General features: G+C 37.2%; 1 protein-coding gene across 4 annotated transcripts in view; it reads right to left on the bottom strand.

The window, feature by feature from the left end:
• ADAMTSL1 (ADAMTS like 1) overlaps window positions 1-24,413 on the bottom strand; it is an 879,784-nt gene that overhangs the window by 219,008 nt on the left and 636,363 nt on the right. For all 4 annotated transcript variants that reach the window (XM_079789992.1, XM_079789993.1, XM_079789994.1 and 1 more), the window contains 4 exons: window positions 21,303-21,441; window positions 8,339-8,389; window positions 3,060-3,264; window positions 1,652-1,799 (listed from right to left, as the gene is read on the bottom strand). In XM_079789992.1, the coding sequence (XP_079646118.1) occupies window positions 1,652-1,799; window positions 3,060-3,264; window positions 8,339-8,389; window positions 21,303-21,441 (543 nt within the window). The remainder of the gene's footprint in view (window positions 1-1,651; window positions 1,800-3,059; window positions 3,265-8,338; window positions 8,390-21,302; window positions 21,442-24,413) is intronic.

The following is a 24,413-nucleotide window of genomic DNA, read 5'->3' as shown; positions in this document are numbered from 1 at the left end:
TACCCTGCGTGATGCGGTGTGATCACATGCTAATTATTTGCCAAACACTGTTTACGAGCGGTGACCCTTGGATTCACATATGTAGACTATAGTTGTAGATATGTAATATTTATTTACATTTGGTGAAATTGCTACAGTGTTTTTTCCCCCAACATATGGCCTATTAGCTAAAATTTGTTAAAAATAACAGTGAATAACAACAACAAAAAATAACCTGTTAACTTAAATATAAGCAAATATTGATTAAAAACATTTTAAAATTAACAGGTTGTTAATTTCACATACGACATACAGACTGTTATTTTGTCTGCTAAATGGTGGTCTGCAAAATTGAGGGTTTAACCATCATTCAACAACTAGTCCAATCTTCCAGCTAATTGACTCGATGATGCCATCTCTGACAGCACGAGCCATCCCTGTCTTTCAATAACGAAGCATTCAGCTTGGCACTAATAGTGAGCTTGTTATACTTGACTGTCTATTTGAACTGAATCCTCTCAGATGTACCAGTGGCCACTTCCTCCCACATATGAGGATGCTAATGATAGTCAAGATAACATTTATAAAACACTTACTACATGCTAGGCAGTGAGCTAAGCACCCTGTTTGCATTATATCTCATTTAATCTCCATATGATCTCTGAGGGGTTTACTGTTATTATTCCCATTTTACAGATGAAACTAAGGCTTACAGAGAGAGGTGATAAATTAAAATTAATCAGGATTTCCAGGATGCTTTTGTTTTTTGGTTTTCTTTTATATCATTAATTTAGATTTCACAATGCTATTCATTCCTACCAAGGGCAAACTGTAGTGTGTAGTATAATAAAGAGCTTTATAGTGGCTGATTTTTGGAGAAATTTAATGGCTTAAGAAAACAAATTAAGAAGAAAATGGGAATCCTATTCAATATTAAAAATAGGAGGAAGCTTGTAATAAAAAGTTCTTTACTTCTGAATGGTTTGTGACTTAGGAATTTTCTACTTCATTGACATTGACTCTACCAATATTAGCAGAGAAGTAAGATTAATATTCATGCTAATCTGAGCAGCCCAGCATAATTGTAATAAATCTTGCTCACTAAGTAGAACTGTTCTAAAGCCTACTTTTTAAAATTATTTGTAGTATCTATTAAATTCTAATTTATTTCAATGTTTCATTTCAAATTATGTTTCTGGAATCCACTACATTAATAATGTGTTGACTTTTAATATAAAAAGCAACAGCTTTCTGTTTCATCAGTTTGAGGTCTGAGGCTTCCCAATGTATTTTCTGCTTAGCAAAATGGACACTTAGAATTCACTGCATTGTTTTTAACAGCCAACAATGTGGACAGTAAACCACATATATTTCTACAATATCTCTATAATATCTCCTTGTATGCAGATCTATCTGATGTTCCTCAGCAAACAGTCTTCAAACAACCTTATGACTCAGGAGAGCATTATATAAATATGTAGTGCTTTATAATAATTTGCAAGCAAGACTATTGGAAAAATTTTTTAAAAAGTTAAGTCCATTTAGTAGAGTCTAAGTTACAAAGCATGGTTACTAAGAACACGTGGGATACTTAACAATATTCTAAGGAGTTTAAGAGAGCACCCGAGTACACATACTAAAAAGCTTGATCACAGAGCACCTGCCAAGTTACCTTTGGGTTTATAGCAGGGGGTGGGTATGATGCATTCCTCTTTTATGTGGGGCTTGGTTTTGGAGCTACAGCCTCCTGTGTGCATTCCTCGAGGGTTGATGCAGAGAACCACGCGGTACCGGAGGCCCTGGCCACACGTCACCGTGCACTGAAAGGAGAACGCAAGAGAGAGAAGACTCACAGGCAAAGCTTTGTTTCCTCTTCTTCATTCCCCACTGAGGCTTTTCATAGGGCTGCTTGTGTATATAAGGACTCCTGATGAATTTATACCACTTCTTACCCATCATGGGGTCTTTATGCTATTGGGCTACCTAGGGTGCAGCTGGCTGAAAATGCAATCACTTAGTTTTGGATTACTCAATCGGCATTCCTTCAACACTCACTGTGTGCAAAGTCCCAAAACCAAGCAGCAAAAAGGAGAGAAGAAACTAGAGAGTGTGCTCAATTTTGATGACTAACAATGCATTTTAATATTAGTAAGTCCCTTTGCTAATGATTGTTAGGTCCGAAATATGGGAAATGCTAGCTCCGACATGGACACAGAAAGTTTTTCAACTGTCATCATAGCTAATTTATATTGCAGCATGGCTGATCCAATTGATGATACTGACATGGAGAAAAGTGTTTAAAGGAACGGATTCAATGGCCAGATGTAGGCAACACCTCAGTGGTTCTATACGTCGGGGAGCAAGTATAGAAAAAGAGAAATGTCACAGCTGGGATCTGCTGCCACAAAGCCACTTAGCTAAAATGAAAAGTCTTTTGCCATCTCTGTGGCTGAGGGCACAGTGGTTTACCCCTCTATCTTTCTATCTCCCTTGCTACTTCAGACCTTTTTGCATTGGCAGCCAGGAAACCCCAAATCCAAATAATTTTGTTTAAGCTGGTGCAGCACCTTCCCTAACATCTAGAATGTATTTGTTTTAGTTATTCTACTTTATCTCTTCCAGTTATTTTGTGATTTTTATTGCATCTTTTTTTTTTTTCAATGGATGATACACATAGTTTTAATTTCAATCCACTCAATCCCCTTTTGGATAATAGAGAAAGAATAAGAAATAAAAAAAAAAAGAAACCAAACTTTAGGTCTACTGAGCTCTTTCACGGATTCAGGAATAGTCATTTGGCCTCACTTACTCTTGACAAACATGTGCCTCCTTGTCCTTGAGGGAACATGGAGGTGGTAGAGGCTTCTTGAAGAAACTTGAAGAAAGATATGGGTATAGATTTACTCATTCTTTGGTGATGCTGGCTTTGGGGCATGCCTACCCCAGGAGAAAATTAGTAGATTTCTAGACACCTCAAGAGGAGAAGTAGGGAGCTGCACAGGGTAGCCGGTGGGGGCATGGTGATGAGAGGGAAGAGTGGACTTATTCTCTTAATGAACAAAGAAAGAAGGCACAGTTACCGGAGACCACTCCTGTGCCAGCCATTTAGGGCAGTCAAAAATGTTGCAGGGCTGCACGATGGGCATCTTAGGGGTGTACATGCATTTCCACTCTTCCACTGAGGTGACATGCCCCTGGATGTCCTCCTCCACACAGGAAACTGCCCGGCTCTGGATGCCCCCCCCACACGAGGAGGAGCACGCGGTCCACGGGGTGGCCTCCCACCTACAGAAGCAAGGGGAGTTATCAGGGCAGACATGCACATTGCCAACCCTCCTTAGTGACCTTTCTGAACCAACCCCATTCCCAGTGCCTATTGGGGCCATCGGGTTCTGAGGAGCTATGGTCCAGAGAGCTAAAAGCCATCTGTTGCCTGAAATCTGACGAGTAAGAGAAAAGGAGTCAATGTTGGCAAAAGTGCTCTGTAAACCTTGAAGCACTACACAGATGTAAGACATTACTGTTTTGAGAGCTGTCCACAGAGATATCTGTGTTGTCTGTAACTTACTCAAAAGAGGGCTGTTCACCCGGCCGGTGTGGCCCAGTGGTTGAGCGTCAACCTTATGAACCAGGAGGTCATGGTTCGCTTCCTGTTCAGGGCTGAGGAACTTTAAGATTTCTCTTGGAATTAAGAGAGATATCATTTTAATGAGAGCAACACAATCCTCAGTAGGAGGCATGCAGGAGGCAGCTGATCAATGATTCTCTCTAATCATTGATGTTTCTCTCTCTCTCCCTCTCTGAAATCAATAAAAAAAATATTTTTAAAGAAAAGAGGGCTGTTCAGTCTTTCTTCCTCTAGTTTTAATATACATGTTTTACATGTGTATATTACGTTTTATAAATATATAAATATATACCAGTATTATTAAATCATTGAATATTTATGTCAAGATTAAAATTGGGTAATCAATTAAAAATATATAGTTTGCACCTGGGCTGATACTTTTTATTTTCAATGCAATACTTTATTACTTAGCTTCCAGATTCTTTTACACAAGAAGATCATGAAAGATCAAGGTAAACTGAACACTTTTCCCCCTTGTTTCTACAATCATCAGCTTTGGGACTACCCTGTACATGGATTCAGCACAATTCTGAAGTCCAAACTGTGCCATCGTTACGCTAAGGAGCAAACGTACTAGTACAGATATTACCTACTTGCTCCATTAAGGGATACTAGCAGTTAGCGTTCCCCCAATAAAGAACTCCTGGAATTGTGAAGAAGTTTGGTTTTGGTTGGAAGGTTAATGGCATTGGAATCTAGAAATGCAGTTCAGTAATGGAGAAAATAACAATATTATCCATAACATTTAAGAGAATCCCATTGATTCTTCAGATCTCCACATAGCTCTGAAGCATTTGGGAGCAGATGCAGAGAGGCATCTGCCTGATCCTTTTCTCTCCTCCTGTAGACATAGAGAGTATAGAATTTAAAAAAATAGAAACATTGGAACTGAGCTTGTCTTTCTTGCATATATTCTGCTTGTTGATGAGGACTGCTGAGGCACTTTCAGATTTCTCTTAGTATTAGGAGAGATATCATTTTAATGAGAGCAACACAAAGTATCAACAAGTTAATCTACTTGACTAGTTAAATTTAAAAATACTGCACAAGTGGCCTGGCCAGTGTGGCTCAGTTGGTTGAAGTGATGTCCTGTGCACCGAAGGGTCAATCTGGAGGCAGCCGTTCAATGTTTTGCTCTCACACCCCGTCTCTCTCTCTCCCTCTCCCTTCCTCTCTCTAAAAATAAATAAAAACTTCTTTAAAAAATACAAAATATTGCACAGGTATACTATAGAGACAAAAATTATTCTCTAAGTAGGATTTCATGTGCATCAGGATCCTGACTTCTCTTGTGCACGACACTGTATAATGTGTGTTTAACAGTTAGAGAATTTCCCTCCACATTTTCTTTGTACTGCTCAAGTCTAGGCAACAACTATTATTATCTCCACTGCCAACAGCCTAAACTTGTTGCCAAATACAATATTTTCCTATGCACGTTTCCCCAGGAGACTCAAAAGAAAATGTTATTATGGGGAAACTGAGGCCCTCTGTCTAGCCCTTAAGGAAACTTTCTGATCCCTTTCAAGAGAATGAAGCAGCGCTGTGGAGTGTTTCTCTTGCAGAAAGGTAAGACCAATCCTCATTTGTCTCCACAGCTCTCTGGAGAGCTTCCCTCAGGAGGTGGGAAACAGGTCCGATTCAGACTGAAACTGGGTTGCATATATAAGTACATGCTCGCCTTGGATTTGACCTGACAGTGAAGTGGGAATATGTTATTGAATGTACTTTAATCTCTTAGAACATTAAGATGCCATAAAAGGAGCACATGTTTTAATTGGTACTTTAACATTCCTAAACTTGACCCTTCTAAAGAGAGAGTGATTAATTTCTGTCTCAACCCTGGGGCCTGATCCAGAGTGTAATTTCATGAACAGTCATAAGTATCCTTTTCCATGTCAGTGGTCACAGAAAGACAAATGATGCTAATATTATTCTAAGAATTTACAGTATGGTTACAGCATGCAACTATAGTTCTATATGGGAAAAATTATCAAATGAATCCTTGCATAACAATAGTATTAGGAGGAATTTCAAAGCAAAGCATGTCTGGGTGCTTTTAAGAATGTATAACAATAGGTGAGAGAGGTATCTTTATACAGGGACCAGATAAGTGCTTGGATTAAAAAAAAAAAAAAGCCTGGCCTGTGTGGCTCAGTGGTTGAGCTTTAATCTATGAATCGGGAGGTCATGGTTTGATTCCTGATCAGAGCACATGCCCGGATTGTGGGCTTGATCCCCAGTAGGAGGCATTCAGGAGACAATCGATCAATGATTCTCTCTCATCACTGATGTTTCTGTCTCTTTCTCCCTCTCCCTTCCTGTCTGAAATAAATAAAAATATATTTAAAAAAGAAAAAGAAAAGCATGTCCAAGAATCTTTTCCTGGAAAAATAAGAAATTAATTTTCATATATCATATATTTTAACTCCTTTGGCTTTTAATTTTTAAACAGTGTGTTTAGTTTAAGAAATTCTCAAAATTAAGAATGACGTGAACAAGTTGCACATAGTAATTATGAATGAAGGATAATTTACCAGGTTACATTCTTATATTCTGTTCAGATACGTGTTATAGTAAAGACTGAAAGCAAAAACAAAAAAATAAAAATTCGTTAATTGTGTTTTGTGTTTACAGTGTGGTCTTAAGCCCATTTAAATAATTCCAATAAGTGAGGCCTTCTGCTTCCATCTGAGAAACTTTTCTAAGCCTCAATTCTTCTTATGAAATGAAAACATATTGTTACGTCCGTTTACTAAGATTTTATAAATAAAGCAGAATATCTAGCTTTAGAATTACTTCAGTAACAGAAGTGCAAGAAATAAGAACTAGAGTCCATTTGCTAATTGTCTTTTCCCCCTGTGATGCACGGACAGGCCAACGTGTGCACAGGACAGGTGCAAATGGACATCAGGGAGGCTCATCTTAAGCTGTTACTGAGACTGCTGGCTTCAGGCATTTGGAGGAAAGCCAAATACAGAAGAAATCAAGTTTAACCTAAGACAGGTATTAGGCATACCAGAAAAAAATATAAACAAAAGAGATCATAGATATTCAAGAAATTTAGGAGTGCCATTACAGGGAAAACATAAACTTGATGTTGCTCACTTACTCTGACACCCAACTTTGCTTTTATCGTGAAATACACAGCCTTCACATAAGCACATACATGTGTCTTGCTTTACAGATACAGAAATTGGAATCAAATGAAGTTTTGGCTCAGCTAAATTAATATTTTTATACTTTCATTCTATTATTTTTTTTCAAGAAGAGTTTACTGTATAAGTTTGGTTCTGGATCAAACAAGCAAAATGATACATCAGTAGCATTCTAAAGTCATTTATCATCTTTATCAATATAGTCATAGGAACGTGGGAGAGAGCTGACTACTAAGTGGAAGAACTTAAAAGCAAACAAACAATTATATATAATATAAAGGCCCCTCTCTACTGCTACCATTAAATGGTGAAAAGTGAGTTCCCTGTCAATCACTGGAAGTATTGAAGTAGAGACTGGATGACAACTTGCACTGGTGTATTGTTGAGGTAGCTTCACAACTGGTGTGTATATACATGTGTGAATACATATGCATTAGATACACATACATGCATATTTGTGTAAACATATGTCTCTATATATGATTGGTGTGATTTTGGGGAAGGAATGGGAGAATGAAGCATCATTGGGGAGCTGGACTAGATGCCCCTAAATGCCTTTATTGGGATTCTAATTCATTAAGTATTTGGAGATTTGCAAGCAAACTTTGCTTTATTTTATAGTTCACAATAAAATTATATTTCAGGCTTTATTTAGTTTGAGACTGAGCAAACTATTGTGGATTATTTTCAACTACTATGCTTGCAATCTGTTTTAAGCCCTGGGTTCTAAAAAGCGGCTGACTCCCTGAAGTCCTAATGAGCCCCGAGAATGGAGCGAAGGTCTCTCCTCGCACGGTGGTTATTTCAAACCCAATGCTAATTCTTGCTGTCTGGGAGCTGTTTCCAGTGTGGCTGATAATACACTCAGTAGCTAGCATATTTTTCAGCTTCTCCTGTTTTCTTATAAATATATTAATAAAGAGAACAAGTTCTTTTTTAAAAAAAAACTTTCATTATTTTTTCTAGTTTTACAGAGCTACTGTAGCTTCAAAAAAGCAACGTAGAACATGGAATTTTAAAATGTTTTGAAAAACAAAGTCCCCTCAAATTTTCTGAACAATAAGAATATTTTTTTAAAAAAAAAAAAACACCTGCCTTTTTCTTTAACTTAATTATAGTACCTTTGAATCAAAAGGAGGATATCTAAAGCCCCTGTTCAGAGAAGTACCACATCTGGAGTTTCACATGGATGGTATTGTGTAATACTTCAGGCAATGTTTGTTTAGCAGTTAGCAACAGGGCTTTAGTGACTAGGGCCCAATTGCAGAGGAAATACAGAAAAGGACAAAGGGAGTGAAAGAAAGATATAACATAAACCCATCCACTGAACCTAATCAGAGTGAATTACTGTGTCCACTCTAATGTAACATGAGCCTATCTTAAAATGGTTTTTGAATGACAGGCTTCAGTCTGAGCAGGCCAGTATTACTCAAAAGCAGAGCTCAGGATGGCTTGCAAAACATACTACCTACCATTTTATTTTGACAGAAAAAACACAAAATCTCTATGCACATACGAAAGAAGCAGAAGATGGATTGACTAGTTCTAGCAGCAGGATGATTGATTTACGTACCGAGGAAGGGGATGGTAGAGGTCATAAGGCATGATCTGCTTGTATCCGCCACTGTTAGGAACAATAATGCCAACCCTCTGAGTAGAAGGTACACACAATAAAATAAACACTAAATAATTACATTATACACATTTTTAGACAAATGCAAAACAACATTAATAAATTTTCTTGAAAACAACACAAAAACAGTTCAATATCGTTATGCTACCATATGGTTTAGAATGGGGCAAGTTCTTTGAAAGGGCACCGTTGACTATAATTAGTTCTCTGATCCAAGCAGGAAATACCATGGGAAAGGGTGGTGGCAAGAAAACTTGGCACCTCATCATTAACTATGACACAATAAGCTTGTAAATGTTCTTTAATCCCCCAAATTATACATCCTATGAGGTCATTATTATTATCATTATTAATGTTACTTCCAGATGCTCACCAAGCAATTTCAGTAACTGTATCACTTATGATGAAAGAGAAAGCAATATGGAAGAGTATGTACCTGGGAATTGACAATGTTATATAAAGTGCTATATAACCCAGCAAATAGGTTTCTTCTCTTGGCAGATCTAGGATTTTAGTAATGTCTGGAAAGTAGCCACTTGGTTACTTTATAAAGGGGAGGAGAAGTAGTGAATATAGTAGGCAACTAGCAACAAAAGCAAGGTCCCTACCAAAATAAGGCAGGACAGTTAAAATGAGATAATAAGTACGAAAGATCTTTTGTGTGATGTAGTATTAACTGCTATTATAGTGGTGGTTGCGATTGTGATGACTGTTGTTAGCATACCTAGGGCCCCGGGAACCCTGTGCGGTTTAGAGATAGAGACTAAAGAAGCCTTGAGAAATGACATGATAGTCTGTATGGCTAATGGATTTATAAGGAATGATATGATAGGCTGTGTGGAAGGCCCCAAAGGCCTTCAGGACTCCAAGAAACGAAACTAATCTACCTCAATGAATTCAACTCAAGTCTCCAATTGGCAAGACTTTCTTATTCCTGAGTCCCCTGGCTTTTGGAAGTTATATGACTCATGGATCTTAGATGAAAGAGCTAGTATAACAGACCCTCCATCAAGAGTAAGAGTCAGAGCTCAATACACAGGTCACCCTGGGGCAGAGCTTGATTGGATATGAGCAGCAGGCACTTATTTTGCAAGTGACAAATGACAGGAAGTCCCTCTTTTTAATCCTGAAGGAACTCATGTATTCTATATGTATTCCTGGATGGATGAGTATATATTTATATATCTGTATTCAATGTAAATGCTTATATCTATATTTAATATAAATATTTATTTCTATATTTAATATACATGTTTACATTTATATTAAATAAATAAATTGAGGGTTTTGTTTAAAGACATGGAAAATATTCAAATGGAATGATGTAGTATTTTTGTTTTTTTTAATATATGGCTTGCAAAGCTTCTGGGTAGAAAAAGTGAACTGGTTATACTATGGATCAGAAAGATAAAAAAATCACTAAATGGCAATCATGAGGAAATGTAGATTATAAGGAACAAAGAGGAAGTGATACAGAGGTAATTCTTAAAGAAATTACTGAAAAGTAAGGGGATGTATGAAAGAATTTAAATTTGAAAGAAAATGAGAAACAAAGCTATGAAGATAGATTTCTATTCCCAGGAGGGACAACAATTGGGATACTAATTTACTCATTTATCTTACATTACTAAATTTCTGTTTCTTTGCATGAATGAAGTTTTTTTAAAAACTCATTTGTATGACTCAATTTTCATGGTGTATGTATATGTATTACCCTTAAGTAACAGTGTTCATGAAACTGAATGTTGCCTTTTGAGGGAGCGCAAAATCTCACAGATGTAACACAAGAATGGAACAAATATCAAAATTAAGCTCTTCTCCCTGTTTTTCTAAGTTAGAGAAATTTCCTATTGTTTTCTGCCTTCTAATAGACAAGAAATTGGATATGAAATGCTAATCCTGTCTGCTGTTAGAAGAGTGTGATATCTTTACAATAAATCTTATGTCCAATAATTTAGAAATTTTCTTTCTAAAAGAACTGTATTTTAATGAAATGCACCCTTCCAAAGTTCTTCTAATAACTTGGAACATAATCTAATAGTAGTTAATTAGGAAATAAATTAAATTGACTTTGCAGTAATATTTTAGCTAACCCTAGTATGCCCACATCAATTTCTAATTGCAGAAATGCATATCATTGCCTTCTCTCCTGAAAAAATTTATAGCTATAATTTGTCATCTTCAGTATTAGAATGAGCTGTTGCAGGTCTTTGCCAACTGATTTATCAGCTGATGATATTTAAAACGGAGGCAGTAATGTTGCAGGAGACAGGCTAGAAATGAAAAAGAGGGAATAAAAGGGGGGAATGTATAGAATTTGAGAGGTTAGGCTTTGCTTTCAACTGATTTAGAAATTACGTTTTTGTTTAAACAAGAAGCTTTAAACCTGGATTCAGCAAAACTATAGCTATATTTGTCTTTCTATGGCATGGGTCATAGTGAAGACTCATAAAATGACTCTATGGCACCTGTGAAAACAGAAGGATATCAAAACAATGGTGCTCTGTCCAGTCCTGTTCATGCATATGCCTGTGCAGGGGCTCTGCTCTCTCTTGGGGTTCATGCCATGGCCTTGGCCTTTCAGCACACTGTCACCGAGGGGCAGGCTCTGTTGCCAAAACTTAACTTTCCATTGCTCGCCTTTGAGACACTGGACTTTTATCTTAGGCAAAGTGTATATATTGAAGAATGATGAAAAAGGATCTCATTTAGGGATGTTAAGAAAGACTTCCCATGTTTAGGTCTTGATTTATAGTATGTGTATACACATATATGTACTCTTACATGTGTATGAATGTGTTGGGTGTGGTGATGGAGAAAAAATAATTTAAAAAAGAATCACGTAGAGAAGACATAAGAAACAGTTGGTTTGAGGTAAACCTGTTCCTTCTCCATTGCCTCAACTCTTCTGACCCCTCAAGTACCTCTTCTACTGGGGAGTGAGTTGACTCCCTCTTAAAACCCCAACATCAGGGATTGTGATGGGAAGAAGAGAAGATGATGAGGAGGAGTAAGTGGTCATTCTAGACTCATGTGAAGAAAGTCATCACACCAGATCCTGTCAGAGTACACACCTTGCAGAACTCTCCAATGACAGGAGGGTGCTTCAGAGTCTGACAGGCTCACGTCATGAAATATTAAGCAGTCAATAAACCTGGAGCCTTTGGAACCATGTTTAAAGACATGGAAAATGTTCAAATGTAATGTCAATTTAAAAATAATGCAATGCAAAATAGAATGTACAATGGGATCCATAATACTAAAAAAAATCATGAGTTCATATATCATCTATACAATCATTTTCATGAAGTGTATGGGTATGTGAGTAGTGAGTATATATGTGTGTGCATATATATCACACATATGTATACACAGATATATTAGAAAAATACCAAAAACAGTTATTTGTTTCTGGTGCTTAAGTTATTGGTGTTTCTTTCTTTCTTTTTTTTTTCTTAATGTTTCTCTGTTTTCCAACTTTTTTTTAAATGTACAGTCAGAGGAATTAGAACATTCAAGTAAAAACAAAACTCAAGTCTGAGAAACTATAAGACAGAGACCCTTGGAAAATGTAATATAAAATATAAATGAGTTCATCACCTCAAATCCCAGCTGTTGTTTAAAGATTATTGAGTTTTTGTCCTGAAATCATGGAAGAAGTGACTTTAGACACTTTCCTGGACTTGAAAAATCAAGCCATATGCAGGTTCACACTCCTCAGCTGGAATTTACATACAGTGATAAATCTCTCCACGAAAAAAATCCCACTATAACTAACTCTATGGATGCCTGACTTGTGGGGTTCTTTTTATAAGGAGTCCCTTTCCAGGTTTCCACTGTCCCTTTCGGTGGCTCTCTCAGGACCCCTGGCCTCTCCTCCGGGCTGCAGGGCCTCCGTTCTCACTTCCTGGCAGCTGGATGTTCTCTAGGTTTGTCACGCTCAGAGCCTCCGGCCCACTCATCATCTGCCCTGCAAACTGATGCTTCTCCTGCGGTCAGAGCACTGCCAGCCTCCCATCCACCCCAGCCAGATACTGTGGGATATCTCTGCGTTTTCTCTGTCCTGGGTTCCCTTCTCGCTGCAGTGTCTGGGCCCTTTTGCAGCGGCGTCCTAACAGGTCTCTCTGCCTGCAGGCACTGCTGCCTCCCATCCAGCCCGCTCTCTGCTGTCACAGCAACCGATACCTCACTGCCCAACGCCAAAGTCTTCAGTGGCTCCATAATGCCCAGGGAAATTTCTTAGTCAAGTGCTACCTCTTCGAAAGCCTGTCCTTATTTTCCCTTTCAATGCCTAGCCAGAAATTCTCTCGTCCCTTTCCAAATACCCATAGCACCAACTCCTCTCATCACTTTGAACTGTGTACTAAAGCTTAAGCATGCATAAGTGTTCTTTAAAACATCAAGGGACAGAATCCATACTGATTCTTTACCATATCTCATAACACATTGCTCTGGACAGAGGCAATGAGTAAATATTCGTTCAATAAAATCATGCTATTAGAGTGCAAGTGCAAAGCAAGCTGTACTGCTACCAACCAGAATTGAAGCAAACCAACACAGAAACACGGTTCAAGAAACCCCCCAACTGCCACTCACTGTGCACATCCTAGTCCCCCTCCTGGCTTTTTGCTAGCTCTGCCATCTGTGTGAGGGGAGGGGGTTGGGCAGTTTAGGGAGGCTGCTCTGGCAGGCAGAGGTGACTGGGTGATCTGAGGCCGAGAAAGGCAGATTAATGGCAGCTGTGCTTCTACCCTGCTCGGCTTCACTCTGCATCTCTTCCATTGGACACCTCCCAGAAATAGCCATGGCGGCTTTTAAAAAATTGTCTCTTCCCTTTCTGTCTCATGTGTCTTTCAGATACCGTGCTGTTTTGTAGGTGTACAACTCAGTGCCGCCAGGGCAGTCTTGGGGCTCAGACTCAAGTTGATTGTTCTTTGCCTTTGCTGTGGTACCAAGGACAGAACTTGGCACAGGTTACATATGCAATAAAAAAGTGAATGAAACCGTGGGTGGTGGAAAGAGTTCAGGTACAGAGAGAGCCGTTCATCTTCTCTTGACAACTCTGGGGCAATAGGAACCAGTCGCTTCCGAAGCAACAGTCAGAAAGGGGCAAGAGATAAGTAAGAAAAAGCTGGAAGAGACACAAGCAATTCCTTTTTCATGAGGGGCAGAGCACAGAGGATCATGGCATAATGAGCAAAGGACCTCCCGAGGACCTGCGAGAGGGAAGGTCAGTTCTCCTCTCTGCCACTCTCTTGCTGTGTGACCTGGAGTGCGTCAGGACGTTTGCTTTGGTCTTCTGCAAAATCCAAGTATCCGATGAAAGCAGGAGTTTTAAGATGAAGTAAGAATGGGTGCCTGGAACCCAATCTCCTGGAGCTCTATCTTACGTGACGCTTTCCTAGCGATTGCTGAGGGCGGAACTTGGAGCTCTGTGGGCCACTGATTGAAAACCATCTAAAAATCTCTCCTCCTCTAACATTTGGTGACTTGATGAAACATAGTAAGTTTCCCTGTTATTTAAAGAGCCAAGTTGGGATCCAGCAAATGAGAAAATATTCTGTAAATAAGTCACACTTTTTTTTTTTTTTAAACAACAACAACCATAGTTCCTACTGGGCAACATTCATTTATCTTTTGGAACCAGACCAAAACGATCCTGTGTCATTGTCTAGGATATGAAAACATTTTTAAGGCACATATTTATTTTTTTTGCTATGAAACCAACTACTGGAGAGTTTTTGATCATTTGGCCCCAAATATTAAAATGTCCTCACACCTGTGTTTCTGTAGTCAAACATTCCTGATACTAATGAATGCAATTTCTGAACTGCTTTCAAATAACTGGGACAAATGTGCCCTTGGGATTTGGTCATTGCTTGGTTGGAGTAAACAACTGTATTTATACTTATATGAAAGGGGCTTGCTTAACCTGGGTGTGTGGTCAGTTCAAAGACTCAGGGCACCAGCTTTGCATTGATATGGTTCTGTGCGGGCCGTGGGGGTCTATGTCGGGTTTAAACCAGATCTCACAGGCTGCTGAAGCCATCATGACAAACAAGGGTGCGTGCTGCAGTGATGGCACAAATGCTGCACCAGGGATCAGTTCCCTGAGTGCATGTAGCATCAGAGATATTCCTGAATTGGAGGCACTAGGATCAATGACCCAGGTCCCTTTTGTCCACCAGAACCTGGGGCAGGTCACTTCACCTCTTTGGGCTTCAGTATTTTCACCTGTAAATATGCATGATGATCTCTGTCCTGCTAACTTCCTAGGGAATATAAGACTAAACTGAGATAATGGATGCAAAAGCCCTTTATAAGCTTCAAATAGAAGCAACATTGGAAAAGCCATTTTACAGGCTTGGCTCTAATGTAAGAGTAATAGCTGGCTTTTGTTGAGTGCTTGGCATCTTGCTAAAGCTTTACATGCATTATCTCATTTAATTCTCATAGCTACTCTCTGACTCATTTTATAAAGGCAAAGCACAGGCCTAGACAAGTCGAGTAAAGAAGTTACTTAGTAAAAAGAAGAAGAAAAAAAAAAGAAGTTACTTAGCTAGTAAAATCAAACTGATAGATTAAGGTTAGAAATGAGGATGATGATAAATACTTTTTCTATTAATTCACAAGTTCATTAAAAGAACTGCAGTTAATTAATGTAAAAGTTTAAATGTGAAATAGCAAGTGATTATTAATACTAATGATGAGAGGCTTGGTAGAAGAACTGAATTACCTCAATAACTGAGTTATACATCGGATACTGTACGAGACGTCTATAAACTTGGGAAAGATATGACCATGCACTATACAAAGCACCAGAACTCTGCTTTGTTTACCACATTATAAATAACGCATGAAAGTGGAAATGAGGTTTTGTGTTGATCTTTCTAATTGTTGGCTCACTAGCTTCTCAAAGCAGTATATTTAAATGAGGCTGATCAAAAGAAGGAAGTTATTACTTTTCTAAATCACTTACCTATTGTAATAAAACAAAAAGGCTGCTGTGATTAGGAAAACATTGTATTACACTTTAATTGAAAACATTTTCTAGTTCTTACATTGCATTCTCCTTTTTTGGAGACGTACCTGGCATAGATCCTATGTGAATTAAATGACAGTGTCTCCAAGCTACTTGGGGCGGGGAGGGGGGGAGAAGGGTATTAGACAACTGCATGCTGGGATCAGGAGATGCTAATGATCTTAATTTCTTATGGTCATTATATTTTAAAAATCTGACAAATGTGATTTACTTTCATGAAGATATTTCCTAGGGATTTGTGTCTCTTATTGTAAAGATAAGAAATAAAGAACTACCTTTTCAGACCCGTAGATAATTCTAGAGTTTTATCTTTTCCCTTCATGGAGGAGAAAACTGATTACTAGAGTTTAAGAGTTTCTCTGATGTCACGTTAACATTATCACAGTCATGATCTTAGTGGTAATAGCTGCAGTCACTAACATGTACTGAGTACTTATCATATGTCAGGCACTCTGCTAAGCTCTTTAAATGTATTATGCCATTTATTCCTCATGACAACTCTATGAGGTAAGTACTGTTATTATCCTCACTTCACAGGATAAAAAAAAACGGAGGCTTCCTGTGAAGAAGTAATTTGCCAAAGGCTACTCAACCAGTAAGTGGTTGAGCCAGGATCCCGGCCAGGCTGCTGTGCTCCAAAGCTCCCCTCTGACCGACCAGGCTGCATGGCCATTAGACTCGTCACCAAGGTAGCGTGACCAGGTTTTTAAGTGCCCACTACACATCCTGCCTCTCACGCTGTAGATTATTTCTTTACAGTCGTGTTAGGATTCAGTTCTGAGATTCTGTTCACAATTTGGTGCCTGGCCAGGATGACTTATACAACTTTCTGTCATATTAATGGAGCTGGGCAATAATAGTCCGCTGGAATTCCCAAACGACTGCTGCGTGGGCCATACAAATTTGGACATTTGTTTAGGACCTTTGCTCTGAGTTCCCTGAGGGCAGGGGAACCTGGAGGCCGTTCCAGCTACAAACACATCTGTTTGTTAACGACTGTGACCATGATAGTGTGATGAAGGAGAGCTCTTTTCATTAGTCCAAGCCTTGCCAATGTAAGCTCCTTCAAACCAAATCTGAAAAGGTGGTTCTGTGATCTTCTCACGAACAATGTCTTGCACAATTACTCTCAGGAAGCCTTAACAGACTTACTAATCTCATAGAAGGAGACATGTAAGGCCAAATGTAGCCAATTTTACATTTAAAGCCACTCTGAAAATACAAGGTGCTCGTTAGATGACCTAAAACTATGCCTCTTTAGTCATTGGTGAAGCACAGGCATACATTTTGAGACTTTTTGGTCACATGATGGCCTTTACCCTTCACCCAAGAGGCAAAGATGACACAAACCAATGCACAAACCAGCAGGCACTGCGTGGAAAGAAAATCTCCCAGGGTAAGACAGAGTTATGGCTGTAGCACGGCAAGCAAGAGAGAATTTTACAATTGATTAGATTACAAGTGTCTCAGCTACGTGAGAAAGGGTTCCTCCTGTAGTGTTAAATGAATGAAGCAGAAAACAAGTTAAGCATGCAGTAGGTCCCTGACATCCAGGAGGAGCTTGCCTCTGGACTTCTGGGAGTGTCCAAGTCGGCACTGCCACCAGAACATATACTGCCCTGTGTATATAGAGCATATGACGGGATTAGTGATGTCATAGCTCCAAGTCACCTGTGAAAAACATTCTTAATTTTAGCCAAAAGCCAATACATCTTTCCTCCCATTATAACTATTAAGTTTTGGTTTCCCTCTTGAGGACACTTTTGGCTAGGACACGAAGTATTTTATCACTTCATAAAAATGACGGCATAAATGACACCAGCAAAGAGCAACAAAGCTCTCTCGGGATGGAACTACTGGCCGCCAGGTAGCGCACTTATTAGTCTTATAGTGTAAGGGACGCAAATTGCTGTCTCAGCCAAATGTCAAGTCACTACAAGTCATGGACATTCAAGCTTGCTTTAGAATAGTAGACACCAAGAACACTAAGTCACTGATATCCAAGTGTCTATTGTATACAGTATGATTTCATCTGTGTTATGAGCTATAGACAAGATAAAAAAATAAAGCAAAAGCATTAACAGGAGTTATCTGAGAGCACTAGAGATTATTAGTGAGTTTCATTTTTTTCATCATAGCTTTTAAACTCATTAACATTTCTAAGTTAACATTAAGAATCAGAAAAAGAGCCCTAAAAACATAAAAGTTATTTTGAAAAGAATAGGCTAGACGTCAATGATCTTTTTAGCCCCAAGAACCACTAGAATTCAGTGGTTCTCAACCTTTCTAATGCCGCGACCCTTTAATACAGTTCCTCATGTTGTGGTGACCCCCAACCATAAAATTATTTCGTTCTGTGAGAACCGCTGCTGTAGAGCCTAAGACCATCGGAAAACACAGATATTTACATTATGATTCATAACAGTAGCAAAATTACAGTTATGAAGTAGCAATGAAAATAATTTTATGGTTGGGGGTCACCACAACATGAGGAACTGTATTAAAGGGTCACGGCATTAGAAAGGTTGAGAACCACTGCCTAGATGAACCAATGCTCAGCCATGGAGGCCAATGGATGCTGTTGGTGAGTGAAATGAGCAAGTGATATTGTTCATTAGTTCAAATATATAACATTTACTTATTTTAAAGCAAATTGATGACAACAGTGACGCTCTTTGGAAAACAAATCCTTAATTGGATATCAAGTATTATGGTTAATGGTTGTCATATCCAATTTGTTTTGGTTGTAGACATGTAGTAATGAAGAATTCTCATCATCACAGAGAAGTAGTTGCTAATGGTAACAGCTTTCAGAGCTCACCTTGCAATCTTAGGAAATTTAATTTTCCAATTAAGCTGGCATAATTGAAGAAATGAATGAGAATGCAAAAAGTATTTACATTGGTGGTACAATATTTTTTACAACTGTTACCACATTTTTATAACTTAGCTTAGTTCAAATAAGCTAAAATTAATTTGACATGTTTAAATACATTTTTAAGTTATTATTTAGATAGTTCAAAATATAGAAAATGAAATTTAACAAAGCAACTATGAGAAACAACAGGTCTGTAGGCACAGTTTGAAAACCACTCATTTAATATAACGAATCCTTCCCCCATTTTGTGGGGGAGAAAACTGAGGTCCAGAGGGTAAAGTAATAAGCCTAGGGTTACAAACTTAACCCTTTGCACTCGCTTGCTTTTTTCTCGATTCCTTTATTCTACTCGGGTTTTAATTTTTTAAATACCCCAGATTTTACAAAGCGCGGCAGTAGAATAAAAAACTGGAGTTTCTTTTCATACAAACTTATTTATTTGGATTTTTTTATATTTCAAATTATTGATACATTCAAAGAGTAATTTTAATCTCGACATCCGAGTGCAAAAGGTTAATTATTTAGTAACCTTTTTGCTGTCCACGATCCTTCCAATCTTAATAGGGAATAAATGTGGCAATTTGAATGGAATTTGTTCTCAAATAATATGCAATACGTCAACTCTAGTCTAAGGCACATAAAGTGAACAAATATCTCATTGGCTAGATAAAATAAAAACTTGTGACTTTAAGATTATCTATATTTTCCCTTTTGGGGGCTTCTAATTTTGCACACAAAGGCATCAGTTTAATATTATTGTGCCACTCCTAATTTTACTATTGGACAGTTAAGTCTGTAGTTAGAAAACAGTTCCTTTAGGATGGATTCTGCTGTCTGATGGGAGGGTAAAGCTCTTCTACAGTCTGTTTATTCTTACTCAGACCATCACTTCCTATTTTCTCTTTGAATTCAGAAAGGTTGCTTTGATCCCAGGCATGCAAATGAGTTCAATGAGTTTCCCAACAATCCTGAAGTATCTTAACCTTGGAGCAGCGTATCTACATTTCCTAAAGCAGATTCCTCTTAAACCTCTCCTACTGCTCAGTATTAATTTTACAGCTTTGTTTAATTACTTCTGGAATTAAAAAAAGCAGCTTCCTGGCATGTGCCTCTAACTTACTTTTTCTTCCTCCTTTTCTTTTTTAAATAGCCACCTGTCCCAACATTTATACATGTGCTGTATTAGGTGTTTTAAAATAACATAGGATGCAGAAAAAGCATACATTTCACGGGCAAACGTCTTTCGATATAGAATGACCTTTTGCTTTTGGATAATAAGACAACCATGAATATGATTCCAACAGAGGAGGTAGGTAAAAATTAGAAGCCAGAAAAAAATTGCATAAATTTATTCTGATTGTAAACATTTTCTTAAGATGGTTAATGTAATGCTTTTATTTTACAACTGTCTTCCACAGCCATCTTTGTTCAAGTTTTTCCCAGTGGGGAAAAGCTTTATGTAGTCATGGGAGTGAATCTTTCATTTCTCCTAGAAATACATATACACATTATTATGGAAATGTGTTTAAGATTTTCAAAGTCTCTCTATGGCTAAGCCAACTTGACTGAATTGGGTTAACTATGCTTTTCAATGGAATGGAATTTCTGGTATAGATATGGGTAAAGATGTTTAATAATAGAATAATTTTAAAATGGGATTGAGTTACATTAGGTATAATTATCTTGGCTAATAATACTTCATACCTTAATATTTCCAAAATAAAGACGTCCAAGCAAAATTCTGACACCTCATTCAAATTTATACCATATATAATTTTTAATATAGAATTTTCTGGTGTAATATGAAGTTACCCTAAGCTTCACCTGAATGATATAATTATAAAATACCTATTATTTCTGTTTCTTACATAAAAACCTGTCATTCTGAGTTTACTTTTATAAGCTAGGTATATGAAATAGGCAATTTCACATCACATGTAGCATTTAGAATTCATGAATATGAGGCAGAAAGAGTCCAAGTAAACTTTAAAAAGTTAACAGCAAAACCTAAAATTGTATTGCCTCCAATTCAAAGATAGGATGACTTTCATCCACATTGCTCATGTGATATTTTAAGTATTCAAAGTTTTGTTTTATGCACATATATTTGGTAAACTATGGTTTTAATAAGTAACAATGAGGTGTTTCTCAGAAATTGAAGGAGCTTGCAAAAGACTTCTTTGTCTTTTGGTTTTCATGATTAGTTTTGTAGAAGAGTTTTCTTATGTCCTTCCTCATATATTGGGAGTGAGTAAGCTCATAAAGAGATTTAACAGAAAGTGTTGCAACTATAAATACTACACCTATGACTTGCACTTCTATGACTACTCCTCATCTGAAATGTTTTATTTGTCAGTCTGATTCCTGATCCTGCAAGTAACTGAGGGCCAATTATGGTTTCCAAAAAGCAAACAATGATATGTGACAGCATCAAGTGTCTCTTTAAAGCTACTAATTAAAAAGACCTTTGAAAATATTTGACTATTGGAAATAAGTCCTGCTTCCTTTTTAATAAGGGCTGAGTTTATTCAAATATAGAACTATTCTAAGACTGGTTTTGAGTCCAGTTAATCAGTATGGAAAATGGGTCAGCTGGGACCCTGGATGGGTCTGCTGTGATCATGTCACTGATTAGGTAACAGAGTTGAAACGGAAAGAATCCTGAGAACATTGTGCCATCACATTTGTTAGAGCCATTGACCTGGACCTTGTTAAGGAGAGAAACAAGTAACCACGATGAACAAAAGATCAGAAGAGAAAATAAATGACTGTGAGTGCTTCATGTGTAGCTCTATGAATGGAAAATCTGTAGACCCTGGGATGGTATCATAGCAGCAAGAACAAGGGGTATGGACATTAATAACACCTGGTTAGGAATGGATACTGGATAGCAACACTTACTTATTTTTAAGTAAAACATCTTAATCTAGGAAGCTTATTTGAAAATTTATGTTTACAATAGATGAACTGGTCAATAGACTGACCTGGCTGGACAAGGATCCAAGTTGCACTCCTGAAGTTTGGGCTTGGGTTTGATGTTCTCTGGGTAATAGTGACAGTACTGATCGGCAACCACGCGGTTGCTCCGAAGATCGTAACACTCAGCCGATGTCAGCTGGTAACCTGCAGCATCAAACAAATAGGCGAGTTTAAAGGCACAGGTCAGTATAATATATTTATTCAGGCTTTTTAGCCATCCTCATGTTAAGGAAATTCTTCCCCGATGCACCAGTCATTTCCAGGACCAAAGACAGATAAATGGAAGGCTCATTAACTTTTAATAGTTAAATCATACTATAGGTCCTAAACTACATGAGGGCATAAACTAGTTTATAAGATTCTGTCATAAGAACTATTATTATTTATTTGTTTTGCATAATCTAAAAGTCTAACACAGATTCTGTATTCCCAAAGAGATCATCAGTATTTATTTACCAACCACCTCATGCAAGGATGCAAAATTGGCTCTTTTGTACCTGGAGCACCAGAGGGAAAAACTCCCAGATAAATATATAAATAAACCCCAATACTGCTCCCCTTGTCAATGGGGACAATGGGAGATAGCATGGAATCTGGTCCTGCCAGCTGCCTGACATTATTTTTGCCTGATTTCAATCTGGCCGGGTTAAATGGAGTAAATGGATGATTAAAACCTTAACAGTGGCCATTGTGAATTCCAAGGTTTCCTGCAGATAAAAACATCAAGAAGCCTCCTACTGTATAATTTTTGCTTCACCTCAAATCCGTTATCATTTCTCTTTAAGTTTCTAGCCAATATTTCTTAGGTTCCATGTACAAATTTCCACTCTTAGAGAATCCTCTTGAAAAAAAAAAAAAAAGTAGTGCAGAGTATTACTTACTAGTAATTCTACTGATAATGGGTTTTACCTTTTTTAACCTGCCTGTTTCTTGCCCTATAGATTTCTGGTACAGTTCTGATGAGGACTTACTAGTAGATTCTTGGGGTGAGAAATAAATGTACATAGAGAATTTTTAAAAATTAGACTTTTTTGCATCATTCTAACCTAACTAACTCCATAATATATTCTCTCTGGTAGTGATTGAATATTGTTGTTGCTAAATACATGTGAGAAAAGCAGATTTAGAGTACTTAAAAGTCTTGCAAAATTTTTTAGGAAATCAGACAGAGGTTTATAAAGCAGAATTCCTGGCTTGAGGCTGTTTTCTCAGACCACCCACAAAAATTAATTGTTCATTTAAGACCTAAAAAAAGATCTTTTAACAATTTTACTGTAAAGATGAAAAGCACTTTAAGTTAATGGGTAAAAGCACATGTTCCATTTAATCTTTTGTTTTATAAGAAAAATCAAAGAGCAAATTTTATTTTATGCAAGTAAATATATCTTTGTCAATTATATTATACTCAAAAGCCGATAAGTTTATGACAAGATAATCATTTTATAATTTTTCATAAAATAATTTCTACTCAAGTACAGACTTTATCACATAGTAAGGTGTGGGTACAAGCAAAAACAAATTATAAATCTGAGGTTATGATTTTTAAAAATTATAAATTGTCAGCACAAAATGTTGCTGTGAAGCTTTCTAGAGTATATGAAATGGAAGTTTAGATAAAAAATTAAATAAATGACCAAAATGGTCAGATAATTGTATTTTCTAAAGTTTCAGAAGGTATTTGGAATAGCAATTCTTTACACTTAGCACAATGGTTAACCAGTTGAATCTGAAACCAGAAACATAAAAGGCAATTTAGAGATCAATTTCTTAAGTAATTTTAAAACTGTGGTCCATGAAGGCTGGTTTCTATATTCCTCACATCTTCACTCTGAGCAGTATGTATTCCTTTTACTTCCAAGTAAGATTTCTTTTTTTTTGTAGAAGGCTTTGATAGCTCAAAACATTTGAAAACTACTTCTTCACTTAGATGTGAAGAAAATAGGCCAAAGAGCTGGAATAGACATGAGTCTAACATTAATTGACTCATATAGGGAGCCACTGTCAAGGTTACTCCAAAAGCAGCTGTATGTGAAACACATAGGGGGCACATTATTGAACTGCTACTTCTCTAAAAACCCAATTTAATTTAAAAAGAAAAAAATTTTTCCTGTGGTTTCTTTACTTGAAACCACTCCCTATGTTAGTCATTAACAGGTGAATCAAAATAACATATTCCCATGAAACATCAACAAAATTGGCAGTTATTTTTTAAACCAAGTAATTTTCTATTCAGGGCATATAGAGCAACTGCAAACACTATTTTATTAAAATGCTTAGGATGTTGAGAGAATAGTTCTTTAATAATCAAGTTAAAAGTACTTGATGTATTTTTGATTAATTGCTTTTAAAGTAAAATCTAACTTTGCTCTATGGTACCTCACGTTCAGCGATTTGTTCACATTATGTAGACGTAGATAACACAGACAAAGATAAATTATGTATGTTAACTGTTTTACAAAAATTAATGGATAGTCATTTATCTTCATTTTGAGGTACCATCCTTCTTTTCTCTTGTCAAAATAATCTAGCAATACCTCTGTGGATTAGTTACTTAAAGCCAGCCAATTAACAGGCTTCCATGAAGCTAGAGCCAGAATGTATTTGATGTGCTCATTTTTAAAGGAATATATATATACAGTTTTACATCCATTACATTACCAAAGCTTATAAAGTGATAATCCACAAATGGCTGGCTCAGTTGGAAATGGAACTAAGATATTCTGGAAAGAATTTTGGTAATACATGCCAATGGCCACAAAAATTCTGAAACACACTCTGGAGAATTTATTTCAAGGAAATAATTTCAAAGGAGAAAAAATACTTGGGTATCAAGTTATCCATCACATTATAATAGAGAATTTTAAATGAATTAAATGTTCTTCTAAAGGGATATGGCTAAATCAATTATGAAATAATTCAAAGAAATTATTATGTAACCTGTATAATTATGAAGAGCAGAAAAACCTTTTCCAGTGGCACAAAATGTTGTCCACACTACAGATGTGATGGGGCAGAGACAGACATTCATTTGTTGACTTTTCAAAAGAGATGTGTTTTTATGAATAAACTAGAGCCCCAATGCATGAATTTGTGCAAGGGTGGGGTCCCTCCACCTG

This window comes from Cnephaeus nilssonii, assembly GCF_951640355.1.
Source record: "Cnephaeus nilssonii genome assembly, chromosome: 14".
NCBI classification, from domain to species: Eukaryota; Metazoa; Chordata; class Mammalia; order Chiroptera; family Vespertilionidae; genus Cnephaeus; species Cnephaeus nilssonii.
Note: the sequence above shows the minus strand (reverse complement) of the source record. Positions and strands in the feature narration are given on the sequence as shown.